The 20,173-nt window shown below is 37.4% G+C and overlaps 1 protein-coding gene across 4 annotated transcripts in view; it reads left to right on the forward strand.

Annotated features, from left to right (window-relative positions):
* PRORP (protein only RNase P catalytic subunit) overlaps positions 1-20,173 on the forward strand; it is a 47,339-nt gene that overhangs the window by 1,738 nt on the left and 25,428 nt on the right. For 2 of the 4 annotated variants that reach the window (XM_067462878.1, XM_060759218.2), the window contains exons 2-5: positions 2,023-3,262; positions 4,364-4,411; positions 5,227-5,359; positions 14,154-14,261. In XM_067462878.1, coding sequence (XP_067318979.1) covers positions 2,292-3,262; positions 4,364-4,411; positions 5,227-5,359; positions 14,154-14,261 — 1,260 coding nt within the window. In that variant the 5' untranslated portion in view covers positions 2,023-2,291. The remainder of the gene's footprint in view (positions 1-2,022; positions 3,263-4,363; positions 4,412-5,226; positions 5,360-14,153; positions 14,262-20,173) is intronic. The other 2 variants (XM_067462879.1, XM_067462880.1) reach the window with 2 other exon arrangements.

Genomic DNA, 20,173 nt, shown 5'->3' on the forward strand with positions numbered 1-20,173 from the left:
CCCGCATTTTTAACCTGGAGGGGATTCAAGGCGACTTACAACTCCAGCAAAATTCAATGCCATATACAACATAACAACAAAAGCAGGCCCCATCAACTATAAAACAATTAAAACACATGGGCAAATACACTAAAAAAAAAAAGCTTGATAACATATAAAGTGCTTAATTAAATTCATCCATAATCCTTGTTCATAATCCTTATTCAGACCATGTCGAAATCCGTAAAGTCTTATTCTCCAAACACCTGCATTCAGAGCCAGGTCTTTAGCTCCCCCACCCCACCCCTCCCCGCCCCGCCCCGCCGAAGATCAGGAGGGATGAGGCTTGCCTGATGTCACTGAGGAGGGAGTTCCACAGCTGATGGGACACCATTGAGAAGACCTTATCTCTCTTCCCCACCAATTGCGCTTTCAAAGGAGGTGGAATCGAGATCAGGGCCTTCCCATCAGTTCTCATTGGCACATAAGGGGAGATGCATTTGGACAGGGAAGTTGGACCAGAACTGTTTAGGACTTTATGGGTAAAAGCCAACACTTTGAATTGCGCTTGCTAGCAATCGTCAGTGTAGACCCACATAATGCACTTTGAACTGCATGAGCTGCATTATGGGGTCTACACTGACCAGTTCAAGCTACATTATTTGGGAGTGTAGATCGAGCCATCACCCGATGGAATAACATATCAGGCTGATGATAGTGTGAATACCATATGGGGAAGCATTCAAGAAAGTGTCCATGATAGCACTGAGTTCCAGAGACATTGTCGACCAAACAGCCAAACCAAACTAGCACTAGTGGCTTGTTATCAGAATTGCTTTCTTGATTTGTCAAGGAGACTTAAAACTGAGGACCCTTCCACACAGCCATATAACCCAAAATATCAAGGCAGAAAATCTTAATATATCTGCTTTGAACTGGGTTATCTGAGTCCACACTGCCATATATTCCAGTTCAAAGCAGATAATGTGGGATTTTATTCATCTGTGTGGAAGGGGGCTGAGAAAATTTATTTATTATTTGCTTTATTTCTATACCGCATTTTTCAGCTCAAACAGGCGATTCAATGCGACTCAAAAGCTACCACTCCTTGTGAATCCTCTGAATCTTCTAATTTCTTCAGGCTTTCAAAACATATTTTCCCATAGAAGATAATTCTGCAAAGTGTTTCAAAAAGATGAACCCAATTTGAAATCACTATATCTGTGAAACCACGAACCAGCCATGAATGAAACTGTTGTCACTTGAAAGAGTGGGACGTAGCGTTGCAAATTTGTAATGATATACTTGTATTGATTTACTCTTGCTGATCAGTAGAACACAAAATGCCTTATGTTGTGGATTGCCATCTGGTGAATGATTGAGACCAGGGGCTGTTTGTGCACTGGGAGAGTAGTCTAGTGCAAGGGTCCTCAAACTTTTAAAACAGAGGGCCCGGTCAGAGTCCCTCAAACTGTTGGAGGGCCGGATTATAATTTGAAAAAAAAAGAAAGAATGGATTCCTATGCACACTGTCTATATCTTATTTGTAGTGCAAAAACACTTAAAAATAATACAATAATTAAAATGAAGAACGATTTTAACAAGTATAAACTGCTTTTGGCTGATGAGATAGGATTGTTGTTGTTGTGTGCTTTCAAGTTGTTTCAGACTTAGGTTGACCCTGTGCGAGGACTGGGTAAATGACCTTGGAGGGCCATATCTGGCCCCTGGGCCTTAGTTTGAGGACCCTTGATCTAGTGGTAATCATTGGAAACTCTGTGCCCCACCCTTTCAAGAAGTAAGCATTTAATTCATGGGTGGTTCTTGATTGTAAAGATAGCAATTTTAAATCAAGTCTATTTTATTAAACACCCTGGTATACTGCTGAACATTGAAGAACAGGAATTCTGTGGTCGAAAATAAGGCACAGAAGCTGTAATAGGCAGGCATGGATGGGTATATGTTGACTACAGGTTGCAAAGATGCATTTCATTTTGTGACAATTTGGAGAAAAATTCTCGTATGTTTCCTTTTTTTATGTAGCCTGACCTGCTTTGACTGAAAAGCTCACCTCATTCTGCCTACTTCAGCATTCAAGTGTGAAGATATGGTGGGAATGTTAAAGATGAACTTATATCACACGTTCTTTACATTCTGAAACAATCATGAAGACTGTAAAAACTAATGAAACATAACTGGTGGCCTGTGCCATATTTTTCAGTTGTGGCAAGGCTTTGAATATATTTTTATATTCCATACATTTGTTGCTAGGTTTATCACTTCAAGATTTTCTCTTTCAATTCTTCAACATCATGTTTTCTATTCAAACAAACAGCTGTGTCCTACAGACACTACTGAAGAAGTACCACATGTTCTATCCTAGACCTCCAAAATTGCCTGCTACTTTTGGGTGCTTCTTATTTACCACATCAAATCAGAGGATAAAAAATCCAGTGGATCCCAAACCAGGCACTTCCATGTGGCGATCTAAAGGAAGAGATGAAGGAAAAGGGGAGAGAAGGACTGGCAAAGATTATTCTTCTCCTTTCAATGTGTTTTCTGCTGGAGCCTCCAAGAAGAGAGCTGTGCTTGCAGACTTGTCAAATGGAGAGCAGCCTATTATTTCGGGTAAGAAGACAACACTCTCCCCTCCAGAAAAGCCCCTAAGTGCCGAGGAGTGGGGAAAGTTGATGGAGGAATTCCAGGGATATAAACAGTTTGAAGAGTTTATGTTTGCACAAATGATTGCTCACAATAGCCCCATAGAGGTGGCCAAGTCTTTACTAGCTGCAGTGGCACAGCGAGATGGAGATATTGGGTATAATCTTCTAGTGAAATATTTGGTTCTGTGTGTTTCTCAGAAGCAGACAAAGGAGATTTATGATGTTCATGACATTATGAAAGCCAGATTTAAAACTTTAGAAACATCAGCATCTAGTCTTCTCATCAAAGGCCTGAGTGATTCGCAGCGCTGGAGGGACGCCTTGGTACTGCTAGAGGAACTCAAAAAATTCATAACCCCTTCAAAGGGAAACTATGGAGACTGCATCAAGGCAGCCCTTGCAAACAGGGAAATAAATCCGGCATGTACGTTATTTCACGAGATGCTAGCTAAGGATGTGACACCAAACTTAGACGTCCTGCAGTTTTTCTTTGATGCTGGCAAATGTGTAAACGATGCTGATTTAAAAAATGAACTCATGTACATCCTTAATTATTTAAGAAGTAATCAAGTATATCCTGGAGAAGCTCTTATGGAAAGTATAAAGCACTGGTTTGAAAGGTGAGTTAGTCACAGGTTATTTTCATTTAGCCAGATTCTTGTATGAAGATTGTCTTTTATAAAAATTGAATCATATTTGCTTAGGCTACTGATCCATTTATCTGAAGGTATCTGATGTTTATCTCTTTATACCTATTATAGGTTATAGTACATTATTGGACTTGTTGTGTGCCTTCAGGTTGTTTCCAGTTAATGGCTATCCTAAGGCAAACCTGTCACTGAGATTTTATTGAAAGGTTTATTTACAGTGGGCTTGCCTTTGCCTTCTTCTGAGGTTGAGAGAATATGTGGCTGATTGATTATTTGTACTCTGGTCTCCAGAGTCCTATTCCAGTGTACAACCACTGCACCACATTGGCTCTCCAATGCTATGATATGGCCACAATATTTTTGTGAGAAAAGTCTTCATGAATAAAGCACCTTTAGCAAGAGAGAGGGAGAAAAGACTTCTTTCTGACTCCCAGTGTGTATGTGTTTTGGAGGGTGTGTGTGTGTATATATATACATACACATATACCTTTCTCTATATTTATATTTGTATGCACAATTGGGCTTAAGAAATCTGAGTTCAGCCACATAATTTTTAAAAAACCAAACCACTGTGTGGAAAACAATCAATTTTTTCCAGCATTCTTTAGGACCTCATCATAATAATAACATATACTGTTGGTCACTGGGGATGATTTTAAATGTTTTGGTGTATCCTATTGATAATATATGCATAAAATAAATTAATTGAAAACATGTTGCAGCACATTTATTTGTTTTCAAAGTCTGTGTCAAATGTGCTTATAACTGAAGTTGTACTTTTAATTAATCAGGGATGAGAAATGTGCAGTTCTCCAGAAGTTGTTGATTGTAATTTCTCATGTTCACTATCTGCTGTCCAGGGTAGCTTGGAGAAGCAGTTCAAGAATGGTTAAGAGGCTGCACAGTTAACATCCCTTCTGCACATGCTTGTTAAATGTAAGGTTTGTAATGCTGGAAAAGCTTTATTTACAGGAAAGATGGTAGACATAGTTTTGATGTAATGTGAGGAGTGTTTCTTTTGGCCATGGGTTAAATTGATTTGTTTGTTAACTTTTGTGCAATCTTTTGTAGCATTCCAGGTGAAAAGTGGAAGGGGAACTTAACTACTGTGAAAAATAGGTAAAGCTATTTATGGTCTTAATTTCAAGCTACCATATATATAATATTTTTGTTCTTTTAGATTTTTCTGATGCATGTCTCAAAGTTACATTTCATTAAGTTCTATTGATGTCATCAGATCAATTCTCTTTATGTGTCACTTTTTTAGTGTCCCCAACCTTTTGGTGAGGCACTAAGTGGCTAGGTAAAATGAGCTTCCTCTGACATGATTAAAAACAAGATCGGAAGCATTCACTTCCATTTTTATTGTAGTTTAGTATTGTGTCTGAATAAAAAAGAAACCTCTGGTTAATCTTAATTATGATTTACTGAAAAACATCTGTTTCAGGCCATGGGTTACAAAGCTGGTGTGTTTCAGTAAACTATAATTAAGACTGACTGTAGTCTGCATTTTGATGGGGATGCAGTTTTTTGGAAGCCGGAACTCTGAATCTCCTCATGCCCTGCTGGAGAAAGAAGCATACATGCTCCAGGTTGACCAGGCGCATTCAGGTCAAAGCCAGACTTCATGGCTGTCTTGACATGAGGCCACTGGAATATTGTTCTGCAAGATTAGGATCTAGAGATTTATACATACACCTGTTTAGCTAATCTAGGATTCATTTTTATCAATAACTCACAAAATTTACTAGAATGAAGTATTACTTCCTACTGCCATATTACCAAAGGAGATCTTTGCCTGCCTGGTTACCAGGCATGCTCTTAAATACGGGGCCACTTAGCTTGTTATATTAGGAGGAATCGACTTTTGAAATGCTGCTGTTTTATAAATTGCTGATAAACCCAATGTTGTGTCATTTTTATTGGCATGGCAGTGGACAGTGTTCATCTTGTGAGCAGTTCTTGGAAAGTATTAATTTGACTGAAGATGAATATGACATTCTCAAAGAAAAAATAATAAAGGATGTTATACAAGGGACTGACACATTTCGGAAAACAACTCCCCAGGTAAGTTGCACTATTTAATATCTGTGTATGTTAACATTGCTCTGAAAGATCATTTTGTGTTTAAAATGTGTTTAAATACAGATCGGATGGCCATCTGTCAGGAGTGCTTTGATTCCTGTGTGGTAGAGGGTTGGACTGGATGGCCTTGTGGTCTTCTCCGATTCTGTTTATATGATTCTTTGTTTGCTCATCTATAGTTGGGCATATAGCTGAATGGTCTCCCATGCCACCTCCTTGAGGCTTAATAGCATTTAATACCATAACAAATATCATCAAATTTATGTTTGCTATAGAATGAAGTGTATAAGCTACAATATGTCCACATGTGAAATGTCAGGCAGCTGTTCTTAATGTTTTTAAGCAGACATTTGAGTAACCAGGCTTTTGATACGAATTTCTTTTTCTGTTTTTTTTTTTTTACTTTTATGCATCATAAGCATTTCTGAAAAGTTTTTACAGATGAGATAAGGTGAGGGTCTCACCAGGTTTATTGTATGATTTTGAGCACACCGTTCTATATTGTCAGTGATAACTTGGCAGTTATTCATGAATTTGTCTACTTGGTATTTTGCAAAATTTAAACATCCCAAGATATAGCAGAACAACAAAAACATTATCAGGAAATGGCAAATAGTAGATTTCCAGATGTGGGCTTATAAGTTTTGTGAACCCTAACCATTGGCAGTAGTGACAAATACTGACTGAAATGGCAATTCAACAACATCTGGAAGGCCATGGGGTTCTCATCCTTGTATTAAAAGATCTTTAGGAGTTAGAAAATCACATTGTATTTTATGCATTCTTTGTATGGAAAATAACCCCACTAGATGGTGCTGATGTTGCAGTTTTCATATGTTAATGACTAGCTGTATCAGAAATTATGGAGATGATGATCTAGGATTTTCCGAACATTAAAATATAACTGTTGCAGTTTAATATACTGTATTGATTGGAGTAGATCATTTTTAATCAGAACCACAAGGTGCAGCATCCTTGCACTTTCTACACTTTTCAGTATTCCATAAAATAAACTATAATGTATGAGGCACTGACTATTTTAAAGAGTAGTAATCCTCATATTATGGTGACGTAAGGAGAAAGACAAACCCCTAGAATTAAGAAATAAATAATGACATTTATGGGAAAACATTTCAGGGATGAAGTTCAGTGTCAATCTGAGTCCAAGTGTGATAACCTAGGAGAAACTTCCCTTCAAGTGCTGCAGGTGCTGCTTCCAACCTGAGCCTGATTTATTGCTCTTCCTGCCTCTGAGAAGCCAGGGTTCTTGAGAGGGAAACACTGATTAAATCAAGCCTGCCAGAAGCCTCCTCACTAAACCTGCAAATTCATTGTCTTGGGAAGTTGGGAAAGGCTCTTCCATTGTGGTAAAGAAGCCCAGGAGCTCTATTTGGGTTATACAACATACATAGCCCTTGTGGAAATGACTGCAACTGCTTGTCTCTTTATTTTTAATGCCCGTTAGGGTGTTTTGTATTTGTAATCAGGTGGATGTACACTTGTTCATTCTTGCAATGCCACAGTGACTCACTATAAGACATGCACACACGTCATTGGCATTCCCCTCTCTATTTAGTCACACTGTGAATCAACTCAGGTGCTTTATGTGTATTACATGTAAATTAATTGTTGAGCATGATTCTGTTATTGTTAATTCTCTTTGGGATCACTTTTATTGTACTACCTTTTTTTTTAGATAAGCGCTGTTAGAAAATGTTTAATATTTCTAAGCCAGGACATAATTAAGGTCATAAACCTGACTCATGCTACAGTATTATGAAGAAGGTGCACTTCTAGTGAATTGCAATTTAGGGTTGCTATCATATTGTTGTTCTTGTGTGCCTTCAAATAATATTTGACTTATGGTCATTCTCAGGAAACACGAACCTGGCTAGATTTGTTCAGATGAAATCTCCCTTTACCTTGGCCTTCCTGAGATTGTGAATTACCCAAGGTCACACAGTGGGCTTCCATGGCTGAGCCAGGATTTGAATCTGAGTCTCCAGATTCATAGCCTAACATTCAAACAATTGCACCTTGCTGGCTAACTTCCAGATTAGGCTTTTATATACAAATACCATGCCCCTGGTGGCGAAGCTGCTGAACTTGCTGACCGAAAAGTTGGTGGTTCGAATCTGGGGAGCAGGGTGAGCTCCCGCTGTTAGCCTCAACCTGCCAACCTAGTAGTTCAAAAACATGCAAATGTGAGTAGATCAATAAGTACCTCTTCTGCAGGAAGGTAACAGCGCTCCACGCAGTCATGCTGGCCACATGACCTTGGAGGTGTCTATGGACAACACCGGCTCTTCGGCTTGGAAATGGAGATGAGCACCACCCCCCAGAGTCGGACATGACTGGACTTAATGTTAAGGGAAACCTTTACTTTACCATGCCACATTTACAAGCTTTTACAGGAAGTCCATACAACAATGTAATCAATTTGCAGCCTTCTAATATGTTGTTCTACCATGATGCCTGTATTTTTTAATTACTAGAAATTGCTGTACAGTTCCTTTTGGTTAACATTTACATTTAACTATAGTTGTCTGGGCTGTTATACTTCAGTTAGTCATGATAGATGTCCTGAATATAGAATATGAAGACGTACAGTATTTATTCCACTAAAGAGGCAAGTATCGATAATCCTAATATCCAGAAGAATAGACGAACAAATGAATGCATTGTTAACCCTGTTTTTATTTTACAAAATTGCTTGTTCCTCAGTCAAGAAATGCACATAATGAAGAGACAATAGGATAAGTAGCTTGTGCCCCAAGACTTACCTCTATTCTTTAGTTTAGTAGAAAGTTCAACCTGTTATAATAAGTCCAATTTTCTTTCCAGTTTCAAATGATATTAATAAATAATGGAGAAAGTAAGCGAAGCTAAAGGCTCTACAGTTAGACTCAGCGAAATAAAGTTTTTGGTGAAATATAAGGCAAATATATATATTGTTACAAATATTCCAGTAACAAAAATATCCACAAACCTTGAATTTATTTATTTATTTATTTGCAGTGCTTATATTCCGCCCTTCTCACCCCGCAGGGGACTCAGGGCGGATTACAGTGTACACATATATGGCAAACATTCAATGCCAAAGACACACAACAGATAGGCAGACAGTCAGAGGCTATTTAACTTATTCTGGCCACCAGGGGAGCTGTCGTTTTCATCGTCCATCTGCGACACTGATGAAGTCCCTCTGCATTCCTCGCATGCTTTGCTGGAGTCTTTTTTATGGCCTCAAGAATTAGTTAAATTAGCCTCCCCACACATAAGTGGTACCTAATTTTCCTCCTTGACAGATGCAACAGTCTTTCGGGTTGCAAAGGTCGACAACAGGCTAAACAATTAGTCAGAAGCTCACTCGACCTGGGATGGCTTCGAACTCATGACCTTTTGATCAGAAGTGATCTTAATGCAGCTGACACTCAACCAGCTGCGCCACTGTCCCGTTGAATCTCACATTTAAACTGCATGCGCTAAACCAGATGACATGATTTACAGCACTGGAAAATTTTCCAGTTCTGCATTTTCTAGAAAACCCACGTTCCTATTATTAGTGCTAGGAACCATCTCTTTGGGTTCTTTTAAAAAGGGAATGCAAATTCTGTAAACTTCAATTAATGGGGTATATAGGGTTTAGCTGGAAAGTTCACATATATATGAGCTGTAAGGCAATTCAGTTGCAAAGTTGTAATCTCATCTTGGCAGAAAAGCTGGATATTGATTCAACAAATAAAATAAATGCACCCAATCTAAGTCAACGGTGTGTCATATACAGATCTGAATATACATTTCTAGAGGCCCTGCCACCATCAATGCTCCCCACCTTTATTTGTGATAGAGCAGTAGGATAGGAAACATTACTGTTTTGTATTCTCTCATGCTAAGCAGAGCTTGAATGAAAAACAGTCTCCAGTTTAAGAACCTAAAACTAGTCATCAACCTAAAACTAGTAGAAAATGCTGCTAGAACACGGCCATATAGCCACACAACACTTCTGGTCATGAAAGGCTTTGACAATACTAGTCATCTCTATTGACATATCTTGTCTTGTGTTCTCTGCTTGCTGCTTCTAACAGTGCATGTTAAGGATGATGATGCACTCCACTTGGCATTTGACTTTTTCATATTAATTTGAATGTAATGTTAGCTAGTAATCATCATCTTCCACTGATTTGTTTGTTAGACAAAAGAATGTGCTAACAACTTAATGAGCCATTAAAGTGATTCAGTTGTTTCCATCCTCTTCTCAGCACTCTCATTTTTAAAATCAAACTTTAAAAAAAATTAGTTTAAATCCAACTTAATTGAGCATTTTCCCCAAATATTATTTTAAAAACTCATGCAAAAATTAATCTTCTCTTTCCTAAATATGTCATATCTTTCTTTCTCTCATTCATACTACTTTCACAGAGAAATATTTGTGGAGCTCGATTCCTAAAGGTACTAAATATATCTAAACAAATTTTACAATAAATGAAAAAAACATCCTAAGGATATGCATTATTTTGCTATAAAATGCAATTTTCTAAACTCTGTACTGAAGTGATACATTAGATACATTAGATCTGTACCTAATATTCTACTCCTAGCCAACAATGTGCTGCACCTTTAACTCATTTTTCAAATTTTCTTTTTGGATCGGGCACCTTTTGGAAACAACCTCTGCATTTAAAGGTTTATGCTAACCTTTTAATTCTCAAATCTATTGGCAACCACACCTGATTAGCAACTGTTAGAAAAAGGATCATAGAATTATAAAGTTGGAAAAGACCACATGGGCCATCTAGTCCAGCCCCCTGCCATGCACAGTATTCCAGGTGTGAGGTCTGATCAAAGGACACCATTACTTCCCTTGTTCGCTAGAAACTATACTCCTTTTTGATGCAGTCCAAAATCCCATTGGCTTTTTAGCTGCTGCATCACATTGTTGGCTCATATTTAACCTGTGGTCCACTAAGAATTCAAGATCCCTTTCACACGGACCATTGTCGAGCCAAGCGTCACCTATCCTGTATCTGTGCATTTCATTTTTTTCTGCCTAAGTGTTGTATCCTACATTTCTCGTTGTTGAAATTCATTTTATTAGTTTTAGCTCAGCTCTCTAATCTGTTAACGGTTGTTTTGAATTCTGATCCTGCCTTTTGAAGTTTTAGCTATCCCTCCCAATTTGGTGTCATCTGCAAACTTGATCTGATCCAGTAATTGGGACAAAGTGTTTTTAATGTTGCTTTGCAAATTGAGTTAAAATATTATTATTATTATTATTATTATTATTATTATTATTGTTATTATTATTATTATTATTATATTTATGTTCTGCTCTAACTCCCCGGAGGGACTTAGGGGCAGATTGCTTACCAGGTAATATAATATTTAATAATTTTCCTGTTTTGGTTGTTCTGTTCTGGCTGAGTTAATTAGGAATGTGGGCAACCTCTCTGTCTTCTTGCATATCCTTTTAGTCCAGTTTCTTTATTGTCACCTACTCATTTTGATTCCTAATTACCCCTCCTCACTATATTCCTTGTGTTCCTTTTATTCTGTATTGATCTAGGGTTGGCTTCTTCTTGGTCTTTCAAGAAAGGCTGTTTGGAGTGCTGGCTAAGCATCCCAAGACCTCAAACAAATGTATCAAGATTTATTTATTCAATTTTAAAAGGGGCCTTAAGGCATGTTGCAGATTATAGTAATCTTGTATGTAATCTAATACTATGTTTTGCAATAATAATACATATAAAACAGGTACACAAATGGTGTTTCCAATTGAACTAAAGCAATTATTAAGTACTGAAGCCAATAACACATAAAGCAAATTTTGAAATATAAGTGAAATAGTGAAAGAGTTATAAAAGTTGGTCAGTTCACTGAATCCCTCTTATATAAACAAGTGATCCTGTGTTTAACACAATATGCAAGTCTGTAGACTTCCATAGTAAAGATATAACAACCAGAACAGCTCTAGTTTTTACACTGACTATAATAATAATAATAATAATAATAATAATAATAATAATTATAATAAGAATAAGAATAATAATCTTTATTTAATACCTCGCCACCATCTCCCCAATGGGGACTCGGGGCAACTTACAGGAGGCCAAGCCCAACAGCATATTACAATAAAGTAAAACCAAAACACAATAACAACACAGTAAAATACATACAACATATGAGTACAAAGACGATAAATCAAAATCATACACATTAAAATAAAATAACATAACAATGAGCGGGCTGTATGTGCAAGATAAAAACTAAAATACTAAAAATACTAAAATCAGGATGAGATAGGGATGGAGCAGATTGTTTGTGGGGGAGAAGCTCATAAAGGAACGGAGTCATAAATACAGGTGGTGAAATATCCTCTGGAGACAAAAACTGTTAAGGGGTCTTTTAAAAAGTAAGGAAAAGAGAATCTTATGACATCTTTAATCCTAATCAATTTATTTCAGCACAGGCTTTCATGAAACATACTTTTCCTTTGCTAAAGAACTAGGAGTGGAACCAACTCAAATGGTTTCAGCTTGTAGGAGTACAGGAAATGGCTCATAGAAGGTGGCGGAAATTTCTAATGTCTGTAAACAATCAAACATACTTTATTTGGGGAGGGGGAGTTCCAATTGGTAATATAAAAACTTCTTGCCTACACAATATACTCTTACATGATTTCATTAGTCATTTTAAAAAATAAATATATTTCCAAAAGTATAATGGGGTCAACTTTGTCTATCATATTCCCAGTCATACCCTCTTGGCATTTAGCATAATATCCATCCTAAAAAAAGAGTCCTATAAAACTAACTGACCCTTATAACATTTTAATAGCAACCTCAGATTAGTAAAAAAAGAAAAGAAGAGATAACTATATTGGCTGTAATTAAATCAAAAGTATTTGGACAGTATCTTTATTAGGCCAAGTCCTCAAGAGGTAAGATGGTGAACAAGATATAAACATTTTTTATTGGACCCCAATTTTACTGTTGTATGTGTATGTGTCCTCAAGTCAACTGTTGACTTATGGTGACTTGAAGACACATACACACGAGACAGCAGTAAAATGGTTTTGTCTCAATGCTTACACTGCAGACACTTAGGAGCCATTTTGTGAACATGTCCACATGATACTCTCAAAATTCCAAATGTATACTCAATTTCCAAAAAAATATGGGACCAAATGTATTCTAAGTACTTTGTCCCTTGGGACATTCTGACTGTAAAGTAAGAAGGAACCTAAGGGGAGGATTTCTTTGTAGAGCTATAACTAGAACAAATACAGACACTTTAGGGTGGGATGTCAGGGAGTCCCTGACTAAATAATCTCAGATGAAGAGGTTTGCAATACTAATAACTAATATCTGCTGGAAAGACCTGTTGCTATATTTGTGGTGTTCATGCAGGATTTGTGCCTAAGTATGTACTACGAAACAGGTCACAGCAGGTTGCTCTAAGACTAAGTATTTTGAAGTCAGTTCTGTTTTCCTTTCATGCTACAAAAATGTCAGGGGTAATTAGGAAGTTTTGGTTATATATGTGTGAATAAACATGGTTCATTTCAGGAAACACACCCGATGTAACCTCTGTTATTCATTTTGTGCAACAAAATAATAGGGAGTTCCCAGCATATTTCTGTCAGGTACTTGACAAAGTAACTAAGAATTGGGTTCAGAATGTCAGTTTCGAAATGTAACATGGAGATAGTGACTAATTCTGATGACTAATGTCACATGTTAGTGTGAAGATTATCAAGTATTGATAGGAATGAGAGAGTTTTATTTGTTCAAGACCTGTGAATATAAAGAGTGATAAAGCACCTGAAATAGTTTTTCTTGGTCTCTTGTGTTAACCTTTCTTGGAATCCTATGTTAATCATTTTACTAGGGTTCCTTTTGGTTCAATTGGTTTCAGTGACAACAGGTTCACACTCTGTTTCTCTGTTTCTATATGGCAAAATCATTCTCCCTCATGTGTGCTTGCCCTCCTTTATACTTAAACAAGTTTCTCATTTAATATTGCCTTTTCATTTCAAAATAGTTTTCAAAAGAGCAGAAGGATTTAGCCCTTTTACATGTGCAATAATGTGAATGCCACACGTTCCATTGTTACTTCTGTTGAAGAATGAAACAGTGTATAGCAAAGCAGGGAGGCTCTGCAGTTGATGGAAAGTAAATCATACTATTTATTTCATTTCATTAATATGGAACTATGAAAACAAATGTGTGGGATATATTCAATGGGCAAGCGGTATCTGCATGGGTTTGGTTCCCAGAATCCATGGTTGCTTAAGTTCCACTATATACAATGATGTAGTAAAATGCCATCCCTTATATAAAATGGTGAATAAATAGAGAGTCTGCCTACCCATCAGAATATTACATGATGCATGACAATATTCTAGATTTTTCTCCGAATATTTTCAAGTCATATTTTGTTGAATGCATAAATGCAGACCCATATGGATACAGAGGACTGAACGTGTCAGTTGAGTAGCATAAAGTGATTTTACAGACTACAGGCATGTTTGAACCTTGTTTTCTGAGACTTTATTCTATAATTTATAAAGCTACCTCACAACTAGAAAGTTGTCTTTAAAATGAAAGTGAATGTTTGCTAACTGGGAAAGCCAAGTTCTGTGCCCAGTGCCTATTTTTGTTCTTGCGCAAAGTGATTGTAAATCTAGAGAGAATAAACATAGCTGAGTATGATGAAACAGATCTGTTTCACTTGTTGCTTTTCTCAGTCTCTTTCTATTTTTAATTTATGTTAGGAACTTGAAGTATTTCAGAGATTTGTAAGTCAACGTCCCCCTTTTGATATTGTGATTGATGGCCTCAACGTTGCAAGAGTCTGCCATAAAAACAACCCATCTCAAACCGTAAGTGTTGTTCCATTTTTTAGAAATTATATGTTGTGTTTGTGTTTAAAATGTCTACATATATTTTCTTGTATAAGAAATGTGTTATATTATAATTGGTTCTATTTGAAATTAAACAATTTTTCTGATAGCAAAGCTATAATAATAATCAACATCATCATCTTTTATTTATACCCAGCTACCATCTCCCATAGGGACTCAGGGTGGCTTACAAGCACACAATGGTACCATACAACATATAAAATAGAATATAACAATGTTAAAACCAATAACACATTTAAAACTAAACATATAAAATTAACAAGAGCAATAAAATCAATAAATATGGCAATATGGCAATATAATAATATAGTTGAATTAATATAGGGACTCGTTTATGTGCTATTATCATGTTTTAGGGGGCAGCATCAAAGGGTCTACAAGACAATTTTTTCCAAGTGATCTTCTGCAAACCACACTATTTACAAAAATATATAATTGGTTCAAAATGCTCAACATTCTCATATTTTGCTGTTATTCTATGTCTTTAAGTTGTTTCTGATCTATGACAAGCCTAAGGCAACCCTCTTGTGGGTTTTTCTTGGTAAGACATGTCTAGAGTAAGTAGACAATAAATGCCCTTGTAAAGGGAGATGGGAATTGGGTGGCCCTCTAGATGCTATTGAGCTGCAAGTTTCAGCATTCTTCACCATTTGCTATACTGCATAGCGTCCAAAGCAGTTTACTTATTTGCATATACCACCCTTTATCTGTAGATCTCAGGGCACTGTGCGTACAATAAAATCTATCTAACATATTTAAAACAGCAGAGATAATAAAATAATTTTAAAAGGTTAAAAGGCAGTGAAGGGCTAACAAAAGGATCAAGCCCTATGAGGAGTGGCTGAGGGAGGTGGGTCTGTTTAGCCTGGAGAAAAGAAGGCTGAGAAGGGACATGATAGCCATGATTAAATATTTGAAAGGTTGTCACATTGAGGAGGGGACAAGCTTGTTTTCTGCCACTTAGACTAGCAAAGCTTTTTAAACCATGGGTCCGTTTGCCCCCCCCCCCCCCCCCCCCAACTGAATCTCAGGGTCATGAAAATTATGTGTAGCTTTCCATCTAGTGCTGTTTTGGACATTTACATGAATCCAGGAGAAAAAAGGAGAGCCAACAGAGTATATTCTGCCATTTGAGACTGAAAAAGCAAGCATTCCAGTATGGCATGAAAAATGTTGAAGACACTCTTATGTCTTGCAGTGTCCAATGTTCAGCCAAGATTTCATTCTTTATGCACGCCCCCATCTCATTACTATGCCAATTTTCTTTCATCTATCTTTAATAAATGGTAAAATTATATGTATATTGAAGAATTGTTTTAATTTTTTATCAGTAATTGTTTGATTTCTATACCTATTTTATATGGCTATATACCTGGAGTTCTTTAAAAATTTCTTGGGCCAAACAGGGTCGCAAGTGGAAAACATTTTAAAACCTCCTCTACAGACTAGGATATGGAGCAATGGATTCAATTTGCTGGAAAGATTGTCCACCTGAACATTAGGAAGAACTTCCTGAGGGTAGGAGCTGGTCAGCAGTGGAACTCACTACCTCGGAGTCTAGTGGAGTTTTTAAGCGGAGGCTGGATGGCCGTATTTTGGGAGTGGTTTGATTGTGTGTTCTTGCATGGCAGAATGCAATTGGACTGGATGACCCTTGTGGCCTTTTCCAACTCTAGGATTCTATTATTCTAGGATGTATGTGAAACTGTGGTGTAATGATTTGAGAGTTGGACTATGATGATCAGCCATGAAACCTACTGAGTGACCTTGCAAGTCACATACTCTCAGCCCCAGAGAAAAGCCATGGCAAATCTCTTCTGAACAAATCTTGCCAAGAACAGCCTGTAATAAGTTTGTTTTGAGGTTACCATATGTTGGAAACAACTTGAGGGCACATGACAACAAGACACATTAAAGTATTAACAAACTAAAAGACAGATTAAAAAGGATTACAAACAATTTTGAAAGCATGAGAGGATTTTTATAAAACCAGTCAGGCCTCAAACTCTTACACGAACAGCAATGCATTTATTTGGCAGCTAACAGTAGCAGTGCTAGCACCAATTGGGTTTGCAGTTAGGGAGTGTCCCACAAATGAAGTGCCACAGCAGAGAACATCCTCTCTCACAAAGGCCCTCATTTCATGATGACTTTTTACAGAATCATTTCACTGAATCTAGCAACAGCAAACTGAGTAGAAGTTGTATGATGTTTGACATAAATAAGAAAATGTTGCATGTGCATCATGAATTCTTTATAATCTGAAACTGTAAACCATAAGTATAACGTCTCACAATATATGTTATCTTCTGAGCATCCAGATATTTGACTTTTTGAGCTCAAATGTGTATGGTGAAAATACCTTTCAATTCCATAAAGAAAGTCACTCTTTACAATCCAGAGAAGAAAAAATGGATTTTACTGGATTTTATGGCAAAAGTAGTATTACTGTAAACTCTGAAATTGTTTTTAAAATGTCAGTAAAAGTTGAGAAGACTATTTATAGAATTTAAAGGAAAAGGTGTTCACAGAAAAAATGGCATTGTAAGAGCTACCTGGAACAAGTTCAGAACAGAACATGTGTAAAGTAAGAGAAAGTGTACAAACTGTTCTTCAGTGTGTAATTATAAGGAAATGTGTTGTTATCTACATCTTGCATTCCAGATACTAAATATGGTTGTTCTGGTAAATAAGTAGTTCACATAACTTTCACAAATCATTGTCAAAACTGGAAGTGCTGAGCAGGGCCAGACTGGTTTGATGAATGTTGTTATTCATATCTTGTTGCAGTATTATTATTATTTACAGTATTTCTATACCGCTTTTCTCACCCCTAGGGGGACTCAAAGCGGTTTTACTGGAGAGAATATTTTTCAGTTCATAATTCCTATGTTCAGTTTCTTGAGCTGCTGTAACTGGAGTTGGAGCCTGAATTGTGACAAGCAAAAGAGATGACAAAGACAAATGACATGGTTTACAGTATTTGGAAAAATCCAAATCTAGGTTCTTGTAGGTTTTTTCGGGCTATAGGGCCATGTTCCAGAGGCATTTCTCCTGACGTTTCGCCTGCATCTATGGCAAGCATCCTCAGAGGTAGTGAGGTCTGTTGAATCAAGGAACATGAAAGGCACTGCAGACTACTTCAACCAGAGAAGTCAGCCATAGCAGAGCACCTGATGAACCAGCCTGGACACAGCATATTATTTGAGAACACAGAAATGCTGGACCACTCCAACAACCACCATGTCAGACTACACAGAGAAGCCATTGAAATCCACAAGCATGTGGACAATTTCAACAGAAAGGAGGAGACCATGAAAATGAACAAAATCTGGCTACCAGTATTAAAAAACTCTAAAATTACTACAGCAAAACAGCAGAGAGGAAACAACCAGGCACATCTTAACACCTCCCAACAGAACATTTTCCCAGGCTCAGCCAAGCCTTCAAATGCTGATGAAGGTGGTCAGCTGAAACATTCACACCTAGCTTCAGCAGAGAGCTCTTTGCCCCACCCCAGTCATTCCACAGATATATAAACCCATTTTCCTATTTCCAACAGACCTCACTACCTCTGAGGATGCTTGCCATAGATGCAGGCGAAACGTCAGGAGAAATGCCTCTGGAACATGGCCCTATAGCCCAAAAAAACCTACAAGAACCTAGTGATTCCAGCCATAAAAGCCTTCGACAATAAATCCTAATCTATCTGGGGACCTTTCCACACAGCCATGTAACCCTGAATATTAATTAAGGTAGATAATCCATAATATCTACTTTGAACTGGTTTATCTGAGTCCACACTGCCCTATAAATTGGTTCAAAGCAGATAATGTGCGATTTTCTACAGCTGTGTGGAAGAGGCCTAGATGTCAATGTAACATCCCCTTCCCCTGCATCTGAACTGAACATGGCCCATGGCAATATGCTCAACCAGATTTTGACCTCTGACTCAAGACCCAGAACATCAGACAAATTTAAACAGGGACTGCTATGACCAAATTACTTGAATGTTCACGTGATGGATTAGGGCCCATAGCTAGTCCTCCATTGTGATACTAATGCTCTTTCTCCCATTTGTTAAAAATGCATGATACTGGCATGAACAAATTCCTATGCAACACTGCACATATCTTTTTTCTAGTGCAAAAATATATGAAAGAAAAATACACTATTTAACTATTTCATTAGAAAGTGTTGGTCTGCTTTTGGCTGATGAGATAGTCATGTTAATTAGGATTGTTGTTGTCGTCGTTGTTATTGTTGTGTGCTTTCAAGTAGTTTCAGACTTAGAGCGACCCTATGTCTAAAGTTTAGGGCAGGGCCTGGGTAAATGACCTTGGAGGGCTGCATCTGGCCAACGAGCCTTGGTTTGGGGACCCCTGATCTGTGCCTTCTTCATAAGACAAGGAAAAGCTCTCCCCAGGAAAAATATACAGAATATTTCCTGTATCTAAGCTGCCTAATGTTTGATGTTGCATTAGAGTTGCTCAGGAAATTTGTCTTGCAATATAAAAGCTTGCAGAGCGTGGGATTTCCTCCTAATTGAAAAACTATGGAGGAAATGATCCAATTGATACATTGTATTTTGAAATTTAGGAAAATTAGATGCGTAAGTAAAAACATCCTCAGGCAGTTTAAATGTTTACGAAATATGGAGGCGGTAGGTGATTGAAGGTCATAATATACAAAGCTATTTGGCCAACTACATCCCCTTGTATGTACCTGCCCGGGCCCTGAGATCTTCAGGACAGGTCCTTCTCTTGGTCCCACCTCCATCTCAAGCTCAATTGGTGGGAACAAGAGAGAGGGCCTTCTTGGTGGCTGCGCTTCGACTCTGGAACTCCCTGCTCATGGAAGCCAGAATGTCCTCCAGGCAGGAGGTTAAACTCTTTTTATTCAGGCAGGCTTTTAAAGAAGAAAGTTTTTAAGATTTTCAGGGGCTGCTTTGATTTTATATGCTTTTAACGATGTTCAATACTGTTTTAATACTTGTATATTTAAAGTTGTATTGCAATGCTTTATTTGTGAGCTGCTTTGGGTCTCCGTATAGAGAGAAAATGTGGGATATAAATAAACATAATAAACATAACAACAGCAATATAGTGCAAATTTGAGTCACGGTTTTCATGTAACTTTTACATTTTTCATCATTTCTATTTTTTGCTGAACAGTTTTACCTTTTAAGAAATAAAGACTGCAGTAACTGCATATGTTAAATATTATGATCTCCAAGTTAGGGTGATCTTAGGGTCGCCCTAACTGAAAAGAGAAATGAATCCTTTCCTTATACTAATCCATAGATATAATTTTAAATTATGATTTTTGTATATCAGTGGGGTTGGTTGGAGTTCAGCATTTGAGAAATTGTGCATTTGATTTTCCCCACTTCTCTGTACATGTTAAAACTTATTTATCTCTGTCACTATTAAAGATAACAAAGACTTAATCTAGATGCCAAATACTTTTGTAACTCCAGTAAAAGAAAGGGAGACTCACCCACAGCTTGGAAAACGCCTTTTGTGATATATGAATAAAATGTCATGCTCCTAACTAAAGAGAGGTTGATGATAGCCTTGGTTTCATTTTACTACTGCTCAATTTTGGATGTCTTCAGATTTTCATTTTGTTCATTTGTCTTAGAATTAACCTTCCAAGTTTTTTCTAGCCAGTCCCATACTTAGAATCTTGCCAAAGGAGCAACATTAGCTTTGCCCATTGATTTAAACTCAAAGGTCCAAGACACTGAGAAACCCAGAGAAATTCAGCAGATGCTGAATTCTTAACCTGTGGGTCCCCAGGTGTTTTGGGCTACAACTCCCAGAAAACCAGCCAGTTTACCAACTGTTAGGATTTCTGGGAGTTGAAGG

This window comes from Anolis sagrei, chromosome 1 (genome assembly GCF_037176765.1).
Source record: "Anolis sagrei isolate rAnoSag1 chromosome 1, rAnoSag1.mat, whole genome shotgun sequence".
Lineage (NCBI taxonomy): Eukaryota > Metazoa > Chordata > Lepidosauria > Squamata > Dactyloidae > Anolis > Anolis sagrei.